This window comes from Kogia breviceps, chromosome 15, assembly GCF_026419965.1.
Source record: "Kogia breviceps isolate mKogBre1 chromosome 15, mKogBre1 haplotype 1, whole genome shotgun sequence".
NCBI lineage: Eukaryota > Metazoa > Chordata > Mammalia > Artiodactyla > Physeteridae > Kogia > Kogia breviceps.
In genome coordinates this window covers 62,371,472-62,387,579 of record NC_081324.1, presented here as the reverse complement: position 1 = coordinate 62,387,579, position 16,108 = coordinate 62,371,472, and the positions used below count along the sequence as shown (strand labels likewise).

Sequence of the window (16,108 nt, the reverse complement as noted above, 5' to 3'; positions counted from 1 at the left end):
TTAGTTGCTCTGTGGCATGTGGGATTTTCCCAGACCAGAGCTTGAACCCGTGTCCCCTGCATTGGCAGGTGGATTCTTAACTGCTGCACCACCAGGGAAGCCCTCTAAAGAATAATTTTTAATGAAGAGAAACATCAGTCTGTAAAGTGGTTGGTACGTGAAGATTAAGCCCATGAGGCACGAGACCCTCCTCCGACGTTACCTCAGATGTTCAGGATTAGGAACAGGTCTCTAATCTCAGCTTGTGTGTGCCAGTTTACATGCAGAGGTTTTCCCCACACACTTCTGTTGCTTCCTTGCTAATTTCCTGGCTGTTCTTCCAGACTGAGTAACTCTATGGAACGTGTGCTGTCCTTTGGATACTACCGCTTGCTCCACCTTAATCTTTTTTCAAATTTCATTCCTTTAGTTTTAGAATATATATGTGCTTCCTGTGCAGATCGTTTTCCCCACAGAGATGAGTTTTATGGACGGGCTTTTGTGTGGTCCCTATTGTCATGACAGTGCAGTTTGTGGCTCGGAAGAACTTTTCCTACCCCAGTTTATCTGGTGCGGTGTGGCCGTCAGATCTCTGCCTCAGCACCTTTATCCCTCATTCAGACAGACCCAGGCGTCCTCTGCCTCTGTCCAGATGGGATGTTGGAAATGTCTCTATTTTTCAAGTGCTCAGTATCAGAAAGCCTGTTACCCTTCCGGAGGGCTCAGTTTCCACAGAAATGATCTTAGCAAGGCTCTAATAATTTATATGATGCTGTGAAATTTTTAAAATTTTAGATAATTGATTAGTACATATTGAGTATAAAAGAGTTCAGAGAATGTGAAAGTATATCATTTACAAAGTAGAAGTCCTCGCTAACTCACCCCCCAAATATGTAACCATTGAGGCTTGTGTGTATTCTTCCAGGACTGCGTATTTATGCATATGGACTTGTTCATTTTATGTAGATATTTTCTCCTTCTGGAACCCCACTGTCAAATGCTGGGGCCACGTGTTCTGTTGAGTGTTGAGATGTAGCCAGTCTGAATCGAGTTCTGCTTAAAGTATAAGATGTACAAATATAGGGAGAAAAAGTGTAAAATATCTCAGTAATTAAAAAAATATTGATTATATATTCAAATGACAATATTTTTAAATGTTGAATTAAATAAAACATCTTGTCAAAATTCATCTTTTTTAAAAAGTGGCTGTTGGGACTTCCCTGGTGGCTCAGTGGTTAAGAATCCGCCTGCCAACGCAGGGGACACGGGTTCGAGCCCTGGTCCAGGAAGATCCCACATGCTGCGGAGCAACTAAGCTCATGTGACACAACTACTGAGCATGCGCTCTAGAGCCCGTGAACCACAACTACTGAGCCTGGGCGCCACAACTACTGAAGCCCGCGTGCCTAGAACCTGTGCTCCGCAACAAGAGAAGCCACCACAATGAGCAGCCCACGCACTGCGATGAAGTGTAGCCCCCACTCACTGCTGGCACACAGCAACGAAAACCCACCACAACCAAAAATAAAATAAAATAAAAAATAGTAAAAAAATAAAACGTGGCTGTTAGACATTTTTTAAGTTATATATGTGGCTCACATTACATTTCATTGGACAGTGCTATACTAGAACCTTAGCTTAGACCAGAAATCTCAGAGAAATAAATTTCCCTGAAATCTTAAATCATAAAACTTTATTGTTACAAAGATCTAGAGTTACTTTGTTAATGTGGATACTCCAAACTGCATGACTCTGTCCCGTGTCCCAAAAAGTGTCTCATAGGACATACAAGGATGTGATAGGCAGTTTATGGACTTGTCTTTCTCTCCATACATCTGCCTCCTCCCCTTTAACTCTGATTTTTGGGGAAAATTAATATTTGTAAGAAGAAAGAAGGAAGCTTTTCGAGTGTGAGTTGATGGCAGTGGGGTGAGGGACGCCATCTGTCCAGAAGCACCCACACTGTGTAAGCTTCGTCTCTGGTTCTTTTTCCTAAAGGGGACCTCTGTCTTTACCTTCAGTCTTAATCTAGATTTATGGGATATGAGTGGTGTTTTCATTATTGGCTACAGTTTCATGTTAGTTTTCCTGTGAAGATTTCTGGCATATGTGGATATAAAATGATTTAGAACCTGCCAGGACAAAGGAGAGCTGTTAATATTCACATCTAAAGTGACTGTTATCTGAAACCAGTAACTGTTTGTGGTGATAATCACATAAAATACACAACTAATAAAGTTATAAGTAAATATATACTTTTAACAAATTACAGTGGGTTTTGAGTTTAAATACATCACTTTACAGCTCCTTCGAGGGACTTTCTTCAGTGAGAAATGGGGGTGGGGTTGCGGATGGTGTGGGGGCATTGCTCCGCGAGTGCAGTTCAGCTGAGTGTGCAGTCGGGGGAGGTGAGCAGCCCCGTCTGCTCCAAATGGGAGCCGAGGGCAGTGCTGGGTCCCTGGCCTCACAGTTGGCAGCACCAGCAGCACCGCCAAGGCAGGTGAGCCTGGAGCCTGCTTGCCAGGTGTGTCACAGGGGAGGCAAAGTTGAGTGAGTTTGCTGCCCAGAGACCTGGCAAAATGACATTGCCCTTTGTTTTTTCTTTTTAAAATTCACTAGCATTAAATCTCTCTTTCTCCCCCAACCCTCCTGCTGACTCTTCCTGTTGACAGATTCTGGATTTGTTGCATATTCTGGGAAGTGGTCCAGTAAGACTTGGTTTTTGGCATCATCTTGTTTATTGACATTGTTGAGTTTTGCCCAAGTATAAGCCAAGTTGCTGTAACTAGATCTCAGTGAGGAATTGACCAGCATGCATTCTGGAGACAGTTAACATTTTTGTTGGATACTTAAACTATCTGGTGTCTGACACTGATGATTATTTCCAAGATACAGAGCCTTGTGAGGGGTTCAAATTCCGACTCTGCTACTCGTTAGCTGTCATCTCATTAGTCACAAGTCCCAAGGCAGGTGAAAGTTCTGTTTCATTGGAGGAAGATAGGATGTCTCTTCATCTTGGTCTAAATCCTGCCTGATCTGAAGTCCAGGCGTGCTGAGGAGTCTTCCCAACCCAGTGTCCAGCCATCTTCCTGGGCTGCGGGTATACCTGGTGGGGACAGTCAACTTGAAGGCCTCTGGCACTGCAGGGACCTGCTGGGAGGTCTCACCATTGGTTCTCCGCTAAACTGGACAGTGGCAATGAGCAGGGCACACTGGGTCACATTCAAGGGCCATCTTGGTCACCCTTCCAGAGGCACATGCCTCTGGATTAGGAGACAGCAAAATCTGACTTTGGTGAAGATCTTACTAGGACCTGTATTTTGGTGAGGTTAAAGTCACTACGTTTTATAAAGATTATTGTATTCAACTATATACTGATGTGCATCAATATTAAATGCTTTATTATTGGGACTTCCCTGGTGGCACAGTGGTTCAGAATCCTCCTGCCAATGCAGGGGACACGGGTTCAAGCCCTGGTCCGGGAGGATCCCACATGCTGCAGAGCAGCTAAGCCCATTTGCCACAACTACTGAGCCTGTGCTCTAGAGCCCACGAGTCACAACTACTGAGCCCACGTGCCACAGCTACTGAAACCCATGTGCCTAGAGCCTGTGCTCCACAACAAGAGAAACCACCGCGATGAGAAGCCCATGCACCACAACAAAGAGTAGCCCCTACTTGCTGCAACTAGAGAAAGCCCACACGCAGCAATGAAGACCCAATGCAACTAAGATAGATAGATAGATAGATAGATAGATAGATAGATAGATAGATAGATAGATTTATTAAAAATGCTTTATTATTATTAAATATTCAACTTAAAATATACGTAGCTAGAAGTGGTATGACAAAACACGTTTTTCTTTTTCATTCGTATGTTAGCATCACAGGTTTTTCTTAAGTTAAATATAGAATTTCAGTTTCATAAATTTGATTTAAGGAAAGTCAAAACTTTAGTGTTTGCATTTGTTTCTCATTTCTCTTCCCTACTTAGAAACGGTGGAAAGAACTTTCTAAGGAAGATGTATGTCCTGTTTTCGATCATTCAACAACCAAAATAATGACTGAAAAATACAATGGGAACAGGATAGGCCTAGAAGAAGAAAAACTGACAAGTGACAGGTATACAGGACTGTCCTCTAAAATTCAAGATACTCTGGAGGAAAACAGCGAGAGGTAAGGTTACTGCAATAACAATGCTTGAAAAGATGAGACTTTTAATAAGTTCTGTGGATGGGAACTAATATAGACCTTTAGTGTATTGAATTAATGTAACCATTTATTTATTACTTAAGGGCATTTAAGTAGTATATAATGACATCATTGATCTAAAAGAAGCTAATACTTAAAGACAGAAACCTATTGGAAAATGGTTTAACACAATACTTATTGAGTGTAAGAGTTAATATAATTAGATGCTAAAATGTGTAGTATGGTGCAGAAAACAGTATGAATACCTGCCGTTTGTACAGTTATATAGTGTTCATGCTACTGTTACAATGTAATTGATAATATGCCTTTAATACCATTATGAAATAATTAAATGAATATTTCAACTTAATTCTGTTATTGGAAGAAAAAAATATTTTTCAAAAAAAATCACATAAAATGCCCTATACTTTTTGAGTTTTGAATCCATATGAATGTGTAAACTCTTCAAGTTTTTAAACTTGAAAAATTACATTTCTCGGGCTCCAAATATCTCACACATTATGAAGCTGGTGTCCTGAGGTGTGAGTCTCTCAGAAAAGTGAATAAGCTCTTTTACTCCCTCTCTTCAATATCTCTGAAAGACTTTTTTTCTTTTCTTTTTGTCAAATATGCTTTTTCTTATGGAAAATTTTATGCTGTAGTCATATTTGTTACAGTGGGTTCTTGGGATGTGCTGTGAAAATCGTTAAGGTCTCCTATACATTATAGCTTTAGTTCTGTATTTCCCCAGTATAAAAATTGCCTGAAATTTTATAAAAGGTAGCATATTACAGTACATAGTAAGTTGCTATATATCATACTGAAGAGTTCATTATGACTTAGCAGTGTTACTCCTTATGTGTGGCTTCAGTGGTTTAGACTACAAGTTAAAGCATAAAGTTGTTTCTTCTTCTACCTTAGATTTACTAGTTTTAAGTCAGGAAATAATACTGGGAGCTCTGTATCCTTTTATATATTTTATATATGTTTTGCCTGATCTTGACTACAGTGTAATTTTTTTTATTGGCAGGTACACACATACTTGTTATAGTGAATTTTCAGTCTAGAGAGTGAATTCTGAGTAATAATTTTTGCAAGTCATTGTAGGAAATACTCAGGTAGAGTTCACACAGCCAGAGATACCTGTGTGTGTGATAAGTTAAAGTGAAAAAGACATTAGGAAGACTGCAGAGCATATGGAGATGAGCAAAATATAGTTCCCAAGCTGCTAATACACTTAGGGGACAAAACAAGAACCCAGACTAGCAACATAAATTATTTACTATAAATGAAATGCCATAGGATGAGAATAGAAGGGCTCTAGAGGGTGAGAGAACCAGAGAGAAGAGGTTTCTTAGTTTAGAAGGAAACAAACTTGGAGAACAGCAAAAAATATATATATTTGGGTGAGAACGAGGTTGTACATGGCAGGAGAACATGTGCTCTTGTCTCTTGGGTGTGTAACTAGGAGTGGGGTTGCTGGGCCACACGTGGCCACTCCGTGTTGAGCATTTTTTGGCCAGTTTTCCAAGCGGCTGCATCACTTCACCTTCCCATCAGCAATGTCTGAAGGTGCCAATATTCCCACGTAATTTAACGTTGATAAAATAATCTAATGTGTAGTCCATATTTAGAGTTCTCTAATTATAAAAAAAAAATCCACCTTAAAGCTTTACAGAAAATAACTGTACTGAGATATAATTTACATAGCATAGAGTTCACAAAATTTAGAGCGTACAGTTTACTGGATTGAGTATATGTACAGAGTTCTGTGGCCATCGCCATAATGTAATTTTGGAACATTTTTATGATCTCAGTCTCTATAGCTATTTAAAAAAATAATTTGAGATCTGATCCAGGATCATGCATTGTATTTGGTTGATGTGGTTCTTTAGTCTCCTTTGACCTGGGACTATCCACCACCTTTAGTTTTCCCCCGTTGCTGGACATTGCAGCTTATAGATGAGTTGCCTTTTAGGATGCCTCACAATCTGGATTCCTCTGATTGTTTTTCACTGTTAGATACAGGTTAAACATTTGGGCAAGGAAAAAAAGCTGCCTCTTAATGTAGTAGATGCTGAAAAGGAATTGAAGATTTTTAATCAAGCCATACCATCAGAGCTGTGCTTCAGAATAATTACTGGGGCATAGTATTTACTCTGAAGGCATGGAAACTGGTTAGGCTTTTGCTGTAGTATAAGCAGTAAGTGAAAAGAGGAGATGGATTTTGTGAGATTTTTTTTTTTATTAACTGATTTTAATAACATGACATAAAACCCCTACACATGATACAATTGTTATGCAAAATACATAGATGAATACTGTCGTTTTTTTAAAAAACATAAGTAAGCAAGATGTGAAAGTAAGCAAGTTTCCATTAAAAAAGTGAAAAAAAATTTTTAAGTTTTGCTTTCCATATCATTTGGTGTTATAAAATGTTTAGCTTTCATCAGCTTCAGGGTTTGTGTTGCTCCCAAATTTTTCATATAACTGAATTCTCAAATCTGCTAACACCCGCTGAATTGATTCCACTCTGGATGGTAAGGCGTCAGTTTCTTCTTGCAAGTTTTTCTTTGCTTCTTCTAGCATTTCTCGTGTTTCTTCTTGAGAATGGCTAATGAAAACATTACCAGTCTGATGAGGTGTCATTAAGCAGTCCTCGTCTGCAAGCATGATGTCCTAACAAGCATCTTCTAAGTTTGGGAGTTGTTTCTTTTTTACTTCTGTTTCTTCCTTCAGCTCTGTGATTCTGCTTGTATTCCTTGCAAATCTGTATGTCTTTTGTTGATTTTCAAAAGTAACATTGACGTCTTCTGCTGCTGTCTTCTTTATGGTGGCTGCCATCTTAGGCTTGTGAGATTTTTTTCAAGGGAAAAAAATAGTAGTTTTCATGTAGCCTTTGGCCATTCTTTGTGTTGTTCGGGACCATGATCCCAGAGTCAGAGCTTCCTTTGGAACAAAAATTCTGTGTTGAATAGGAAAATGGGAGCTAGAAAAGGGATGGGCAGACAGCAGTAGGCACTCACATAGCAGAATATTCAAGGAAATGTTAAGTGTAGAGGCCTTTGTGAAAAATCAAATATGAACTCCAAAGAGGATCAGATGCCTGGGGACCCTCTGTCTTCCCACTCCTGCTGGCTGGCTAGCAAAGAAAGAAAAAAATACTGACACCATGCTTCTTTTCAAGTCCTACTAAAAATATTTATTTACATAAAACTGTACCAGCAATTGTCATTGAATTACCTGAGTGCATCTCTGGACCATTTACAGTATTGAAGCTTTTCCCCTTTTAGTTCCAGCGTCTGAATGAGTTGAGAAGTGGGGTGGGCGGGGTGTGTGTGCTCTGCCTGCATGGTTGAGCCCAGCCCTGCTGATGTGCTCTTGTTTGTTCACAGTGCTCTGCGCAAGCGCCTTCGGGAAGACAGGAAAGCCAGCACAGCTCAGAAGGTGCAGCAGATGAAGCAGAGGCTGAACGAGACCGAACGAAAAAGGAAAAGGTGGTTATATTGGCAACCTATTCTCACTAAGATGGGGTTTGTGTCCGTCATTTTGGTTGGCGCTTTTGTTGGCTGGACACTGTTTTTTCAGCAAAATGCCCTATAAATAATTAATTTTGCCCCGCAAGCTTCGGCACTGGTAGCTGACAGTGTTGCATGAATCACAGGGGTTCATCTGTTAGCAAACTCCTCAGACGCCAGACGGTGCAGTTGACTAGACACCCACAGAGAATTGGGGTGTGCAGTCCCCTCAGCACCCCAAGGCGCTGCCCACACTGTACCCGCTCCCTAAAATAAAGACTTGAATGCTTCTTAAGAACTGGTACATTTTCAACTGTATTCATACATGTTAAGTGTAATATTTCACCTGACCAGACTGAGAAGTCCTTTATCACGAGGATTCGTTTTTGGAGGCTGTCTGGATTTTAACCTGCACTTGATATAAGCAATAAATATTGTGGTTTTATGGACATTATTACTGGAAAGAAAATGACCTTTAAGTAATGCGTGTAATGTATAATGTACTGTTCACATGGGCATCAACATTTTATATTCTTAACCATTGCAGGGTAAATATATTTTATAAGTACCTATTTAATCTTACTTTTATAGTTAAATGTACTTTTTAAAAGCTCAATTTGAAAAAATATCTGTTACCACAAAAAAAAATAATAAAGTGTATGTTGATTCAATTGTACTGGATACATTTTCCTGAAGAAAAGTTTGATATGAGCAGGTAGAACTCTGAATAAGCAATTTTTACTATATATTTGCATTTCTTTTATGTTTTACAGTTTTCCCAATTTTAAAAAGAAAAAGAAACAAAAATTTTCTCTAAAAATATCTTTGAAGGAAAATTCTCCTTACTGGCGTAGTCAGGTAACAGTTGGTCAAGACTTTGTAAAGAAACTGGTTTCTGTAAAGCCCATGATTAATACTGTTTATTTTTCAGGAAAATTTCAATGTAATTACCCTAATTTATAATTGGGGTAAACCATAATTTAAGAAATAAAAATAACGAGCAGCATTTTATCATCCGTGATTTCAGTTTATTAGACTGAAGTTTTGCAGTAAAAACTTTTTAAGGTTTTTCTACTTCAATAAATAGTATAATGATGTTCAGACCTGCACTGTCCCTTTAACTTCTTAATGGGTATTTTAGAGCATATTGTTTAATGAACCTAACTGCTCATTTGAGTGCTAGGTTTCTTCAGATCATAACATTCCTTTCAGTGTTTAACTTGTTTTACTTAAACTTTAAATAGTTGTTATAAATTTATCTGCTGAAATAATGAAATCACATTATTTCAGTGGTTTTCAAACTATGCTTGTTGGATTTCTAAGGGGTCACCAGGAGGTGGTAGGAAGGACCCCAAGCTGCCAACCTTTACCTCCAACCTTTACTTCCAGCAGATAAAGTAGGCTGCCTCTGCTTTATCCACTTTACATACTAGGTACGATTGCTGCACGAGGTTTAATTATTTTCAGCGGGCAGTGATCATTTAAACAACAGTTTGAAAACCATAGGTATAGATAGACTTTTGAGTTGGTTCGAATAGCCTTCTCGAGTGGGTTGAGTTATGCTGAGAGTATGAGAGCAGGATGCAGGTGGTTCTGTGTTTGGAGGACAGTTTGTGTCACGTGCCCACGCCCCGCTCAGCACTGCTGTGTCCTGTAACCTTTACATGGAAGGAGGTAAGAGGGATGTTGCTGTGTCTGCCTGCATCACCCCTGTGTTCAGGCACCATGACCCTTACATTTTAGGTCGTTATTGGTTTAAAATCTTTCTTTCCAATTTGCTGTGGTTTATCTTTGCTAAAATACAGTATTACTCTGCAAGTCAAATACAGGTAGACCTATTCAATTCCCACTGGGGGTCGCCTTGCTTTCAATAAAAGGCAAAGACTTTATGGGAAACACAAGCTGATAATGATACCCTTGTCCTTGGGCAGAGTGGACGTGCTTCGTGGGGCTCAGTGCTTCAGCTTTGCTCTTTGCTTCCCGTCCTTCTGGAGATGTTTGCCATAATGTATTTTAAAAATCACATCCAGTGTAGTGGACACTTGTTGATAAACTATTGCTGCTGCAAATGTTAGTCATCTTTCCTCCTCCAAGCACATCCCTGAGGAGAGCATGTTAATTTTTACCAGGGATTGTGTTTTTGGTGGGTGCCCTATACTAATTATTGAAAATGCGTGGCCACGTGCCTGACCTTTATTAAAGAAGGCGTCTAGTCAGAGGGGCGGGCCAGGTGGGGTCCTGCCCTCAGGGAACAGCAGAGGAGTCGGCAACCACGGTGGGTGTGCATCTTCCCAGAACTTGTGTTTGTAGGTCTTCGTGATGTTTTCTGATTAGAACAGATGCTGAAAATCAGTTGTACGGTTTGACTTCGATGAGGTGCTGGTATTTTCTTAATAAAAAAGCCAGAAGCTTTATTATTTTTAAGAAAGACTATCTGCATTAATACCTAGTTCATTTGTGTTTGTATCTGCTCCTGCCGATGATAAACTGACAGCACCCCTGATTCAGCACCGTCTTTTCTGGCTGTACCAACGGGCTCTGTACTCATTTCCACGTGCAGCCAAGCATTTTATGCCATCCTACTACTGATTTTTATCTATGCTTGCATGTGTAGAATATCTACAAATACAGTTCTCCATATTTAGTTTATCCGTATGTGGCATAAAAATGATGTAAAAGTGCATAGAGAACTTTGGTAATGTACAGACGACTTCTCATGTTTAGATGTTTCATATATTTGCTCTGTCCTTATCCTCTTCTAAATTTTTGGTCCATTTCATTATGTATTAGTATTTCTACCAAGGAATGAACAAAAAGAAAGGAAGTTAAAAAGTTGATTTTTTTTAAATAGGTGCGTCAGAGGAAGGAATTGTGCCCTTAAGTTAATTTTATGTACACTTGTGCATGTCCCTTTTGTTTCAAATAAACTAGAATTGATGGTTTGAATTAAAAAAAAATACACATTGGTTTAAAAAGTAGTTTCTGGCATGGAGCAGTCCTCCAGCTTCTGTATCAGTTCCATCTTTGCTTTCAGCGTCCTTGACAGTGATAGTTGTTCCCACTTAGAGGTCATTTCTGTGGTGCCGGGCATGGTGCTGGGGCTTCCCACGTGTTCTCCTGGTAACCTCACAAGCCTGTGCAGCAGGTGGTGGTGTTGCTGAACCAGAGTCAGCCTGAGACTTGACCTTTCTACCTTCTCTCCTGTTGCCATCATTGAAGACGCTCATGTAGAGTGTATTTTAGAATTAAATTCTCAAAGAAAGACTTAACTTCTGCAAGTCGTTTCCCTCTTAGAAAAATATCTCTGACTAGATTCTGTGTGAACAGACACAGGCTAGAACCTGAGTATGTTAGAAATATTTTATTGACAGTTGTATACTCTCTTTTAGTGAGTACATTTCCAGAGTGACTGCCTGGTTATTGTACAGATTTTAAAATCTAGTCTGCCTTGATTTTTACTTTCAGACACGAGTCTTACAGAGACTTTTAAAATACAGTATATTGTAGGTCTAATGCCATTATGTCTATCATCCATTTCTCCCTATGTCCAGGCAAGAGTCTAAGAGTCACACCTTCCATCAGCAGTGACTTATTTCTGGTTCCAGCAGGTCCCTGTGGGTTTGTTAGTGGGGTAGAAAGCATGGACAAGGGCGGGGTGGCTGAGGTTAGGACTCCCAAGTCAGTCCCCTGCTGGAGCTGAGTGCCTGGCAGGGGTGGTGTGTTCTGGGCTCCCATTTCTACATCACAGCTATTCAAGTCTCTCTTACTTCAGGAAACCCTTATTTGGTGTTGACTTATCTAGATGATAGTCATCTTATAAATAAAGTTTTGAAAAACAGAAATTCAGTATTTTTTCACATAATAAAATTAAGTTCTTTTGACTTAAAATACAGGTCTTGGTCGTCCCCTGGATGATTTATTCTGGAGTTGACCTGTGTCTTTCATCTTTTCCCTAGTTCATTGGTTTGGATTTGATTCCATCTTTCCTTGTATCTGTCTTCAAAGCACTGTTTCTGGGACAGCAGCACCCACAGCCCCTACAACAGCAGATAAGTTAGAAATGCCAGGTGTCCTCTTGTTCTGCTGAATGTGGATGAGTGATGTCATGTTTCAGAGTACTGCCCCGGCTAAGCAGTGACTCAGCCCGAGGGGCTTTTAGTTGGGTCGAGGGATTGTCTTTATCAGTAACAACCTGACAACGAGAATTCTCAAACGCTATCACCATCTCTGTGCAGTCCAGTGGGAGAATGAAAAATCCAATCATTGGTACTCATTTCTGTTTGGGTTTTATAATTTAGAGTGGAATATGGGAATTTTAGGATTTAGGGAGGATATTGCTTGCAGAGTCTAATACTATTGTCTGGTTTTCCATCACATGGTATGTTGGGGGAGCTATGAGGAGAATGGAATGGGAATTTTTTTCTTTATGGAGACCATTTTTTAAAGAAAAGCATCAATTCTTTATTGTTGCTCTAATTTGGCATAGATTTTTTAGACATGATGATGTTGATATTTCAAATTACTACAATAAAAAACCTGAAGTTATTTTGAGTTTGGGTAATTCGGGAGTTTCCCACTGGGTAAGGTGATGTTGTCTGTAAGGTAGTGAGTGCCTTGCTCACCGCAGAGAAGTGTGCGGGACTCTTTTCAATAAAGCAAGGATGAGTATCTGGTGGAAAGAACTACTTTGGTGTGGAGCCAGCCCCTGTCAAGACCTTTTAGTTGTTCTAAGGGGTGGTTCATCCTTGCTGAGTGTGTCTTTAACATGCCGTTGGGGAGGCAACACCTGCCGGTTCTGCCAGTCAGTAGATACACCTCTCCAAGGTGCATCCCATTACCCGATTTTCAGACGAGAAAACTGAGTCAAAGAATAAGTAACTTGTCCAAGGTTTTACATCTAGATCACGACAGAGCTGAGATTTGAACTCCAGTCTGTAGAATCCCAGTAACTCCAGGCCTCACACTTTCCCATTATGTCACACGCAACCTGTTTTTATGGAATATTTAAATGGAAAAGCATTAGACAGCTACTGTTACCCATTAAAATCCAAAATAACCCTCATTTTATTTTCTAAGTGAAACAAATCAAAGTTTTCCCCTCCAAAAAATTTTGTGGAACAGTTTGAACTACCACGGAGCCAGAATAATACTGGAACATCAGAGCACTCTCTAAACCAAACCATTATTTCATTCACTCTGACTGGATCAGTTCCTTGGTTTTAACAAGGGGACTTCTGAAGGTGTGGTAAACACATGCATATTTTGCAGCACTCAGGGTCAGTCAGAAGCTCCTTTCCTCACATCAGCCACTTTGGTTCAGGGTTCTCAGGTCCCTGCAAGAAGCACCTGTGGTAGTTTCTGGGACCACAGGCACCTAACAAGAATGCTTCCTTGGTGTCTGGACATTTCTCTGTCAGTGCTGGAAATGAGACACCAAGGAGCCAGCAGTCAGGAAGAAGCCAACTCGTAGTATTGGGGGTTTTGACTAAATGTTTTGGATAAATGTGTGGGTGTGGTTTATATCTCCTATTTATACACGTGGAGGCACAATAATGACAAGTATTTAGATCTGGGGGGGTTTTTTGTCAGAGCAAGGGACGTTGAGGGGAAATACCAGTTACCACCTCAGAAGTTCAGCTATTTGCAAATATTGTGAAATAACATTAAAAACTCACCTGCCCTTAAATTAGTTGTTATTTCATCTCTCTATCACTTGTTTAAACTCTCATTTATCTTTACTTTTTGGCATTAAAGTACAATAAATCTATCAATTATTTTATGTCTGTGTTTTCTTTTAATACTTAAATCATGTCACTTCAGTTCTGTATTTCTGTGATCATTAGTATTACCCTTCAGGACAAAAAGCATGCTGCTAACAGTCCATGAGTTAAAGATATAAACCAACTTTATGTTCATACATTACATTCATAATATTTTTAGCAGTATGATACAGTGGAGGTCCAAATTGGATTAGACTTTTGCATTGAATTCCAAAGTATTGGTAAGTCTAGCACATACCCTATAATCTTGCTAAACTGTTGTGGGTACATTTTTTTTTTAACTGTCTGTCTGTCAGTATAGCTCACATGGAGGTCATTTCTTGAGTAATGCAGGATGACCTAAAAAAATTCATAGTTATTAATTCTTGTAAAAGAGTGAGAGTTATGGTGCTTTAACATGAGTCTATCTCACACCACCAATTCTGTTTGAAAATCAAGCACATAAGCAGTTTACCAAGGTAACAGCGAAGCACTCAGTGTGATTGAGTGTGATGTGTTGGAATGTTTTTTGGTTGCCTTTTTAGTTCATTGTTAGTCCTTTTATGTTTGTGTGTATCTGTGTTATGTCTGTGTGTTTGGTAAATATGAATTGAATAGATGACTTCTTATTTTATGTTTTAGGCCAAGATTGACAGACACCTAAATATTCATGACTTGAGAATGTTCTGCAGCTATAAATTTTGAACCATTGATGTGCAAAGCAAGACCTGAAGCCCACTCCGGAAACTTAGTGAGGCTTGATAAGCCTGTAGATTGCCTCACATTTGTCTGTTTACAAAGTAAACCTTACATCCAGGGAACGAAGAACACCACCAGCAGAAGACTTTGCAGAACACTTTCATTTGATGCATTGTTAAGTTTTTTAATGCGTGTGTGAAATGTAGAGAGATGTAAAAGAAATGAATTAGGAAAGACTACTTTGTATTGTACTGCCATTCCTACTGTATTTTTATACTTTTTGGCAGCATTAAATATTTTTATTAAATAGGCTGTGTTGGTTTGTGTGCATTATCTTAGGACAGCTCTGCTTCAAATAATGTTTTCCTAAGGGTTTGCTCTCAAGTTTTTATAACTAGCAACTGACATTTAAATTGAAATTGGTTCAAAATATTGGCCCGTTGGTTTTTTAAGATGTTTATTTAGTTACCCTATCAATATAGGTTAGGTGAATGCAACAAAAGGAAAGTTATAATATCCCTTTTGTTACCTGGAAAAATATTAATATGGATAATGGTATTAAATCAATTTTATTTTGCGGTATGCAGGCCTCTCACTGTTGTGGCCTCTCCCGTTGTGGAGCACAGGCTCTGGATGCGCAGGCTCAGTGGCCATGGCTTACAGGCCCAGCAGCTCCGCGGCATGTAGGATCTTCCCAGACCGGGGCATGAACCCGCGTCCCCTGAATTAGCAGGCGGACTCCTAACCACTGCGCCACCAGGGAATCCCCTTAAATCAATTTTAGATAAGTACAGCAATTCAGTGCAGTTTTTAAAATCACAGTGTTTACTCTCTCCTTGGAGGTTGTGCTTTCCTCTAAACACCTCCTGTTGTAAAGAGACCAAAGGTTCCTTCCTTAGGGGGCATTTGGCCTCTTGACCGTCTAATTTCCCGACCACGTGCTGGGTTTGGGCTCTGAGTCCACTCAGTCCTCAGTCCTGGTGATACTCATCCAGAGACACTCACGTCTGCGTCACGTGAGCATCACTGTGACGTGACAACTCACTGTTTTTGTTTTGACAACTGTGAAAGTTCTGTAACACCATTCATTGAATAATCTATATCATCTTTCACAAATTTAATGACTCCCATTTTCCTTTTTGCCTTGTTGTCCATGGGGTTTTAGTCTATTTTAGGAGTAAGCAAACGTTATTAATTCCTATTAAATCTTTCCTAAAGAATGCATGGAAAGTTCGTTATACCACAAAGTACAGCAAGATAATCCTCCAGTGTGTCGACAAAGCTTTTTGAAAGCGTTTTCCGCACTCAGCTACCTCTATTTCCTGACTTCCCGATACTCTCCCCGAAGATTGTGACTTTCTCTTGCGTCACTCCAAAAATGGCCCGTAAAGGTCGTCTTAGCTCATACTGTACCAAATGCAGTTGACACTCTTTAATTCTTCCCTCGAATGACTTCTTGACAGCAGAATGAACTCCTTTGAAGCTTCTCCATAGACTCAAGTAAGACTTCTCTGGGTTTTCTCAGTCCTGCCTGACTCCTCTTCCTCTTTTCTTTTTTTTAAATTTTATTTTTTATTGTGGTAAGAATACCACACGAGACCTACCCTCTTAACTTTTTAAGTATACAACACATTTATGGTACTGTTGACCGTAGCTACAGTTCTGTCCAGCAGACATTAGACTGTTCTCATCTTGCTTAACCGAAACTTTATGCCTGTTGATTAGTATCCACCCACTCCCTCTCCCACCAGCCCTTGGCAACCACCATTCCACTCTTTGATTCTACGAATTAAACTTTTAGATACTTTTATGTAAGAGGAATATCCAGTGTTTGGCTTTCTGTGACTGACTAGCTTGTTTCACTTAGTGTAATGTTCTCAAGGCTCATGCCTGTTTTATAAAGCTGAGCAGTATTCCATTGTCTGTATATACTACACTTTTTTTTTTTTTTTTTTTTTTTTT

The 16,108-nt window shown here is 39.6% G+C and overlaps 1 protein-coding gene and 1 pseudogene across 6 annotated transcripts in view; one reads left to right on the top strand and one right to left on the bottom strand.

The window, feature by feature from the left end:
• PTPN2 (protein tyrosine phosphatase non-receptor type 2) overlaps positions 1–14,453 on the top strand; it is a 77,827-nt gene extending 63,374 nt beyond the window's left edge. For 3 of the 6 annotated variants that reach the window (XM_067015761.1, XM_067015765.1, XM_067015766.1), the window contains 4 exons: positions 3,974–4,155; positions 7,566–7,667; positions 8,462–8,546; positions 11,645–11,840. In XM_067015761.1, the coding sequence (XP_066871862.1) occupies positions 3,974–4,155; positions 7,566–7,667; positions 8,462–8,546; positions 11,645–11,746 (471 nt within the window). In that variant the 3' untranslated portion in view covers positions 11,747–11,840. Of the gene's footprint in view, positions 1–3,973; positions 4,156–7,565; positions 7,668–8,461; positions 8,547–11,644 lie in introns of all 6 variants that reach the window. The other 3 variants (XM_067015762.1, XM_067015763.1, XM_059039877.2) reach the window with 3 other exon arrangements.
• On the bottom strand, positions 6,610–7,085 carry LOC131742291 (prefoldin subunit 4 pseudogene; annotated as a pseudogene).
• Positions 14,454–16,108: the final 1,655 nt, after the last annotated feature.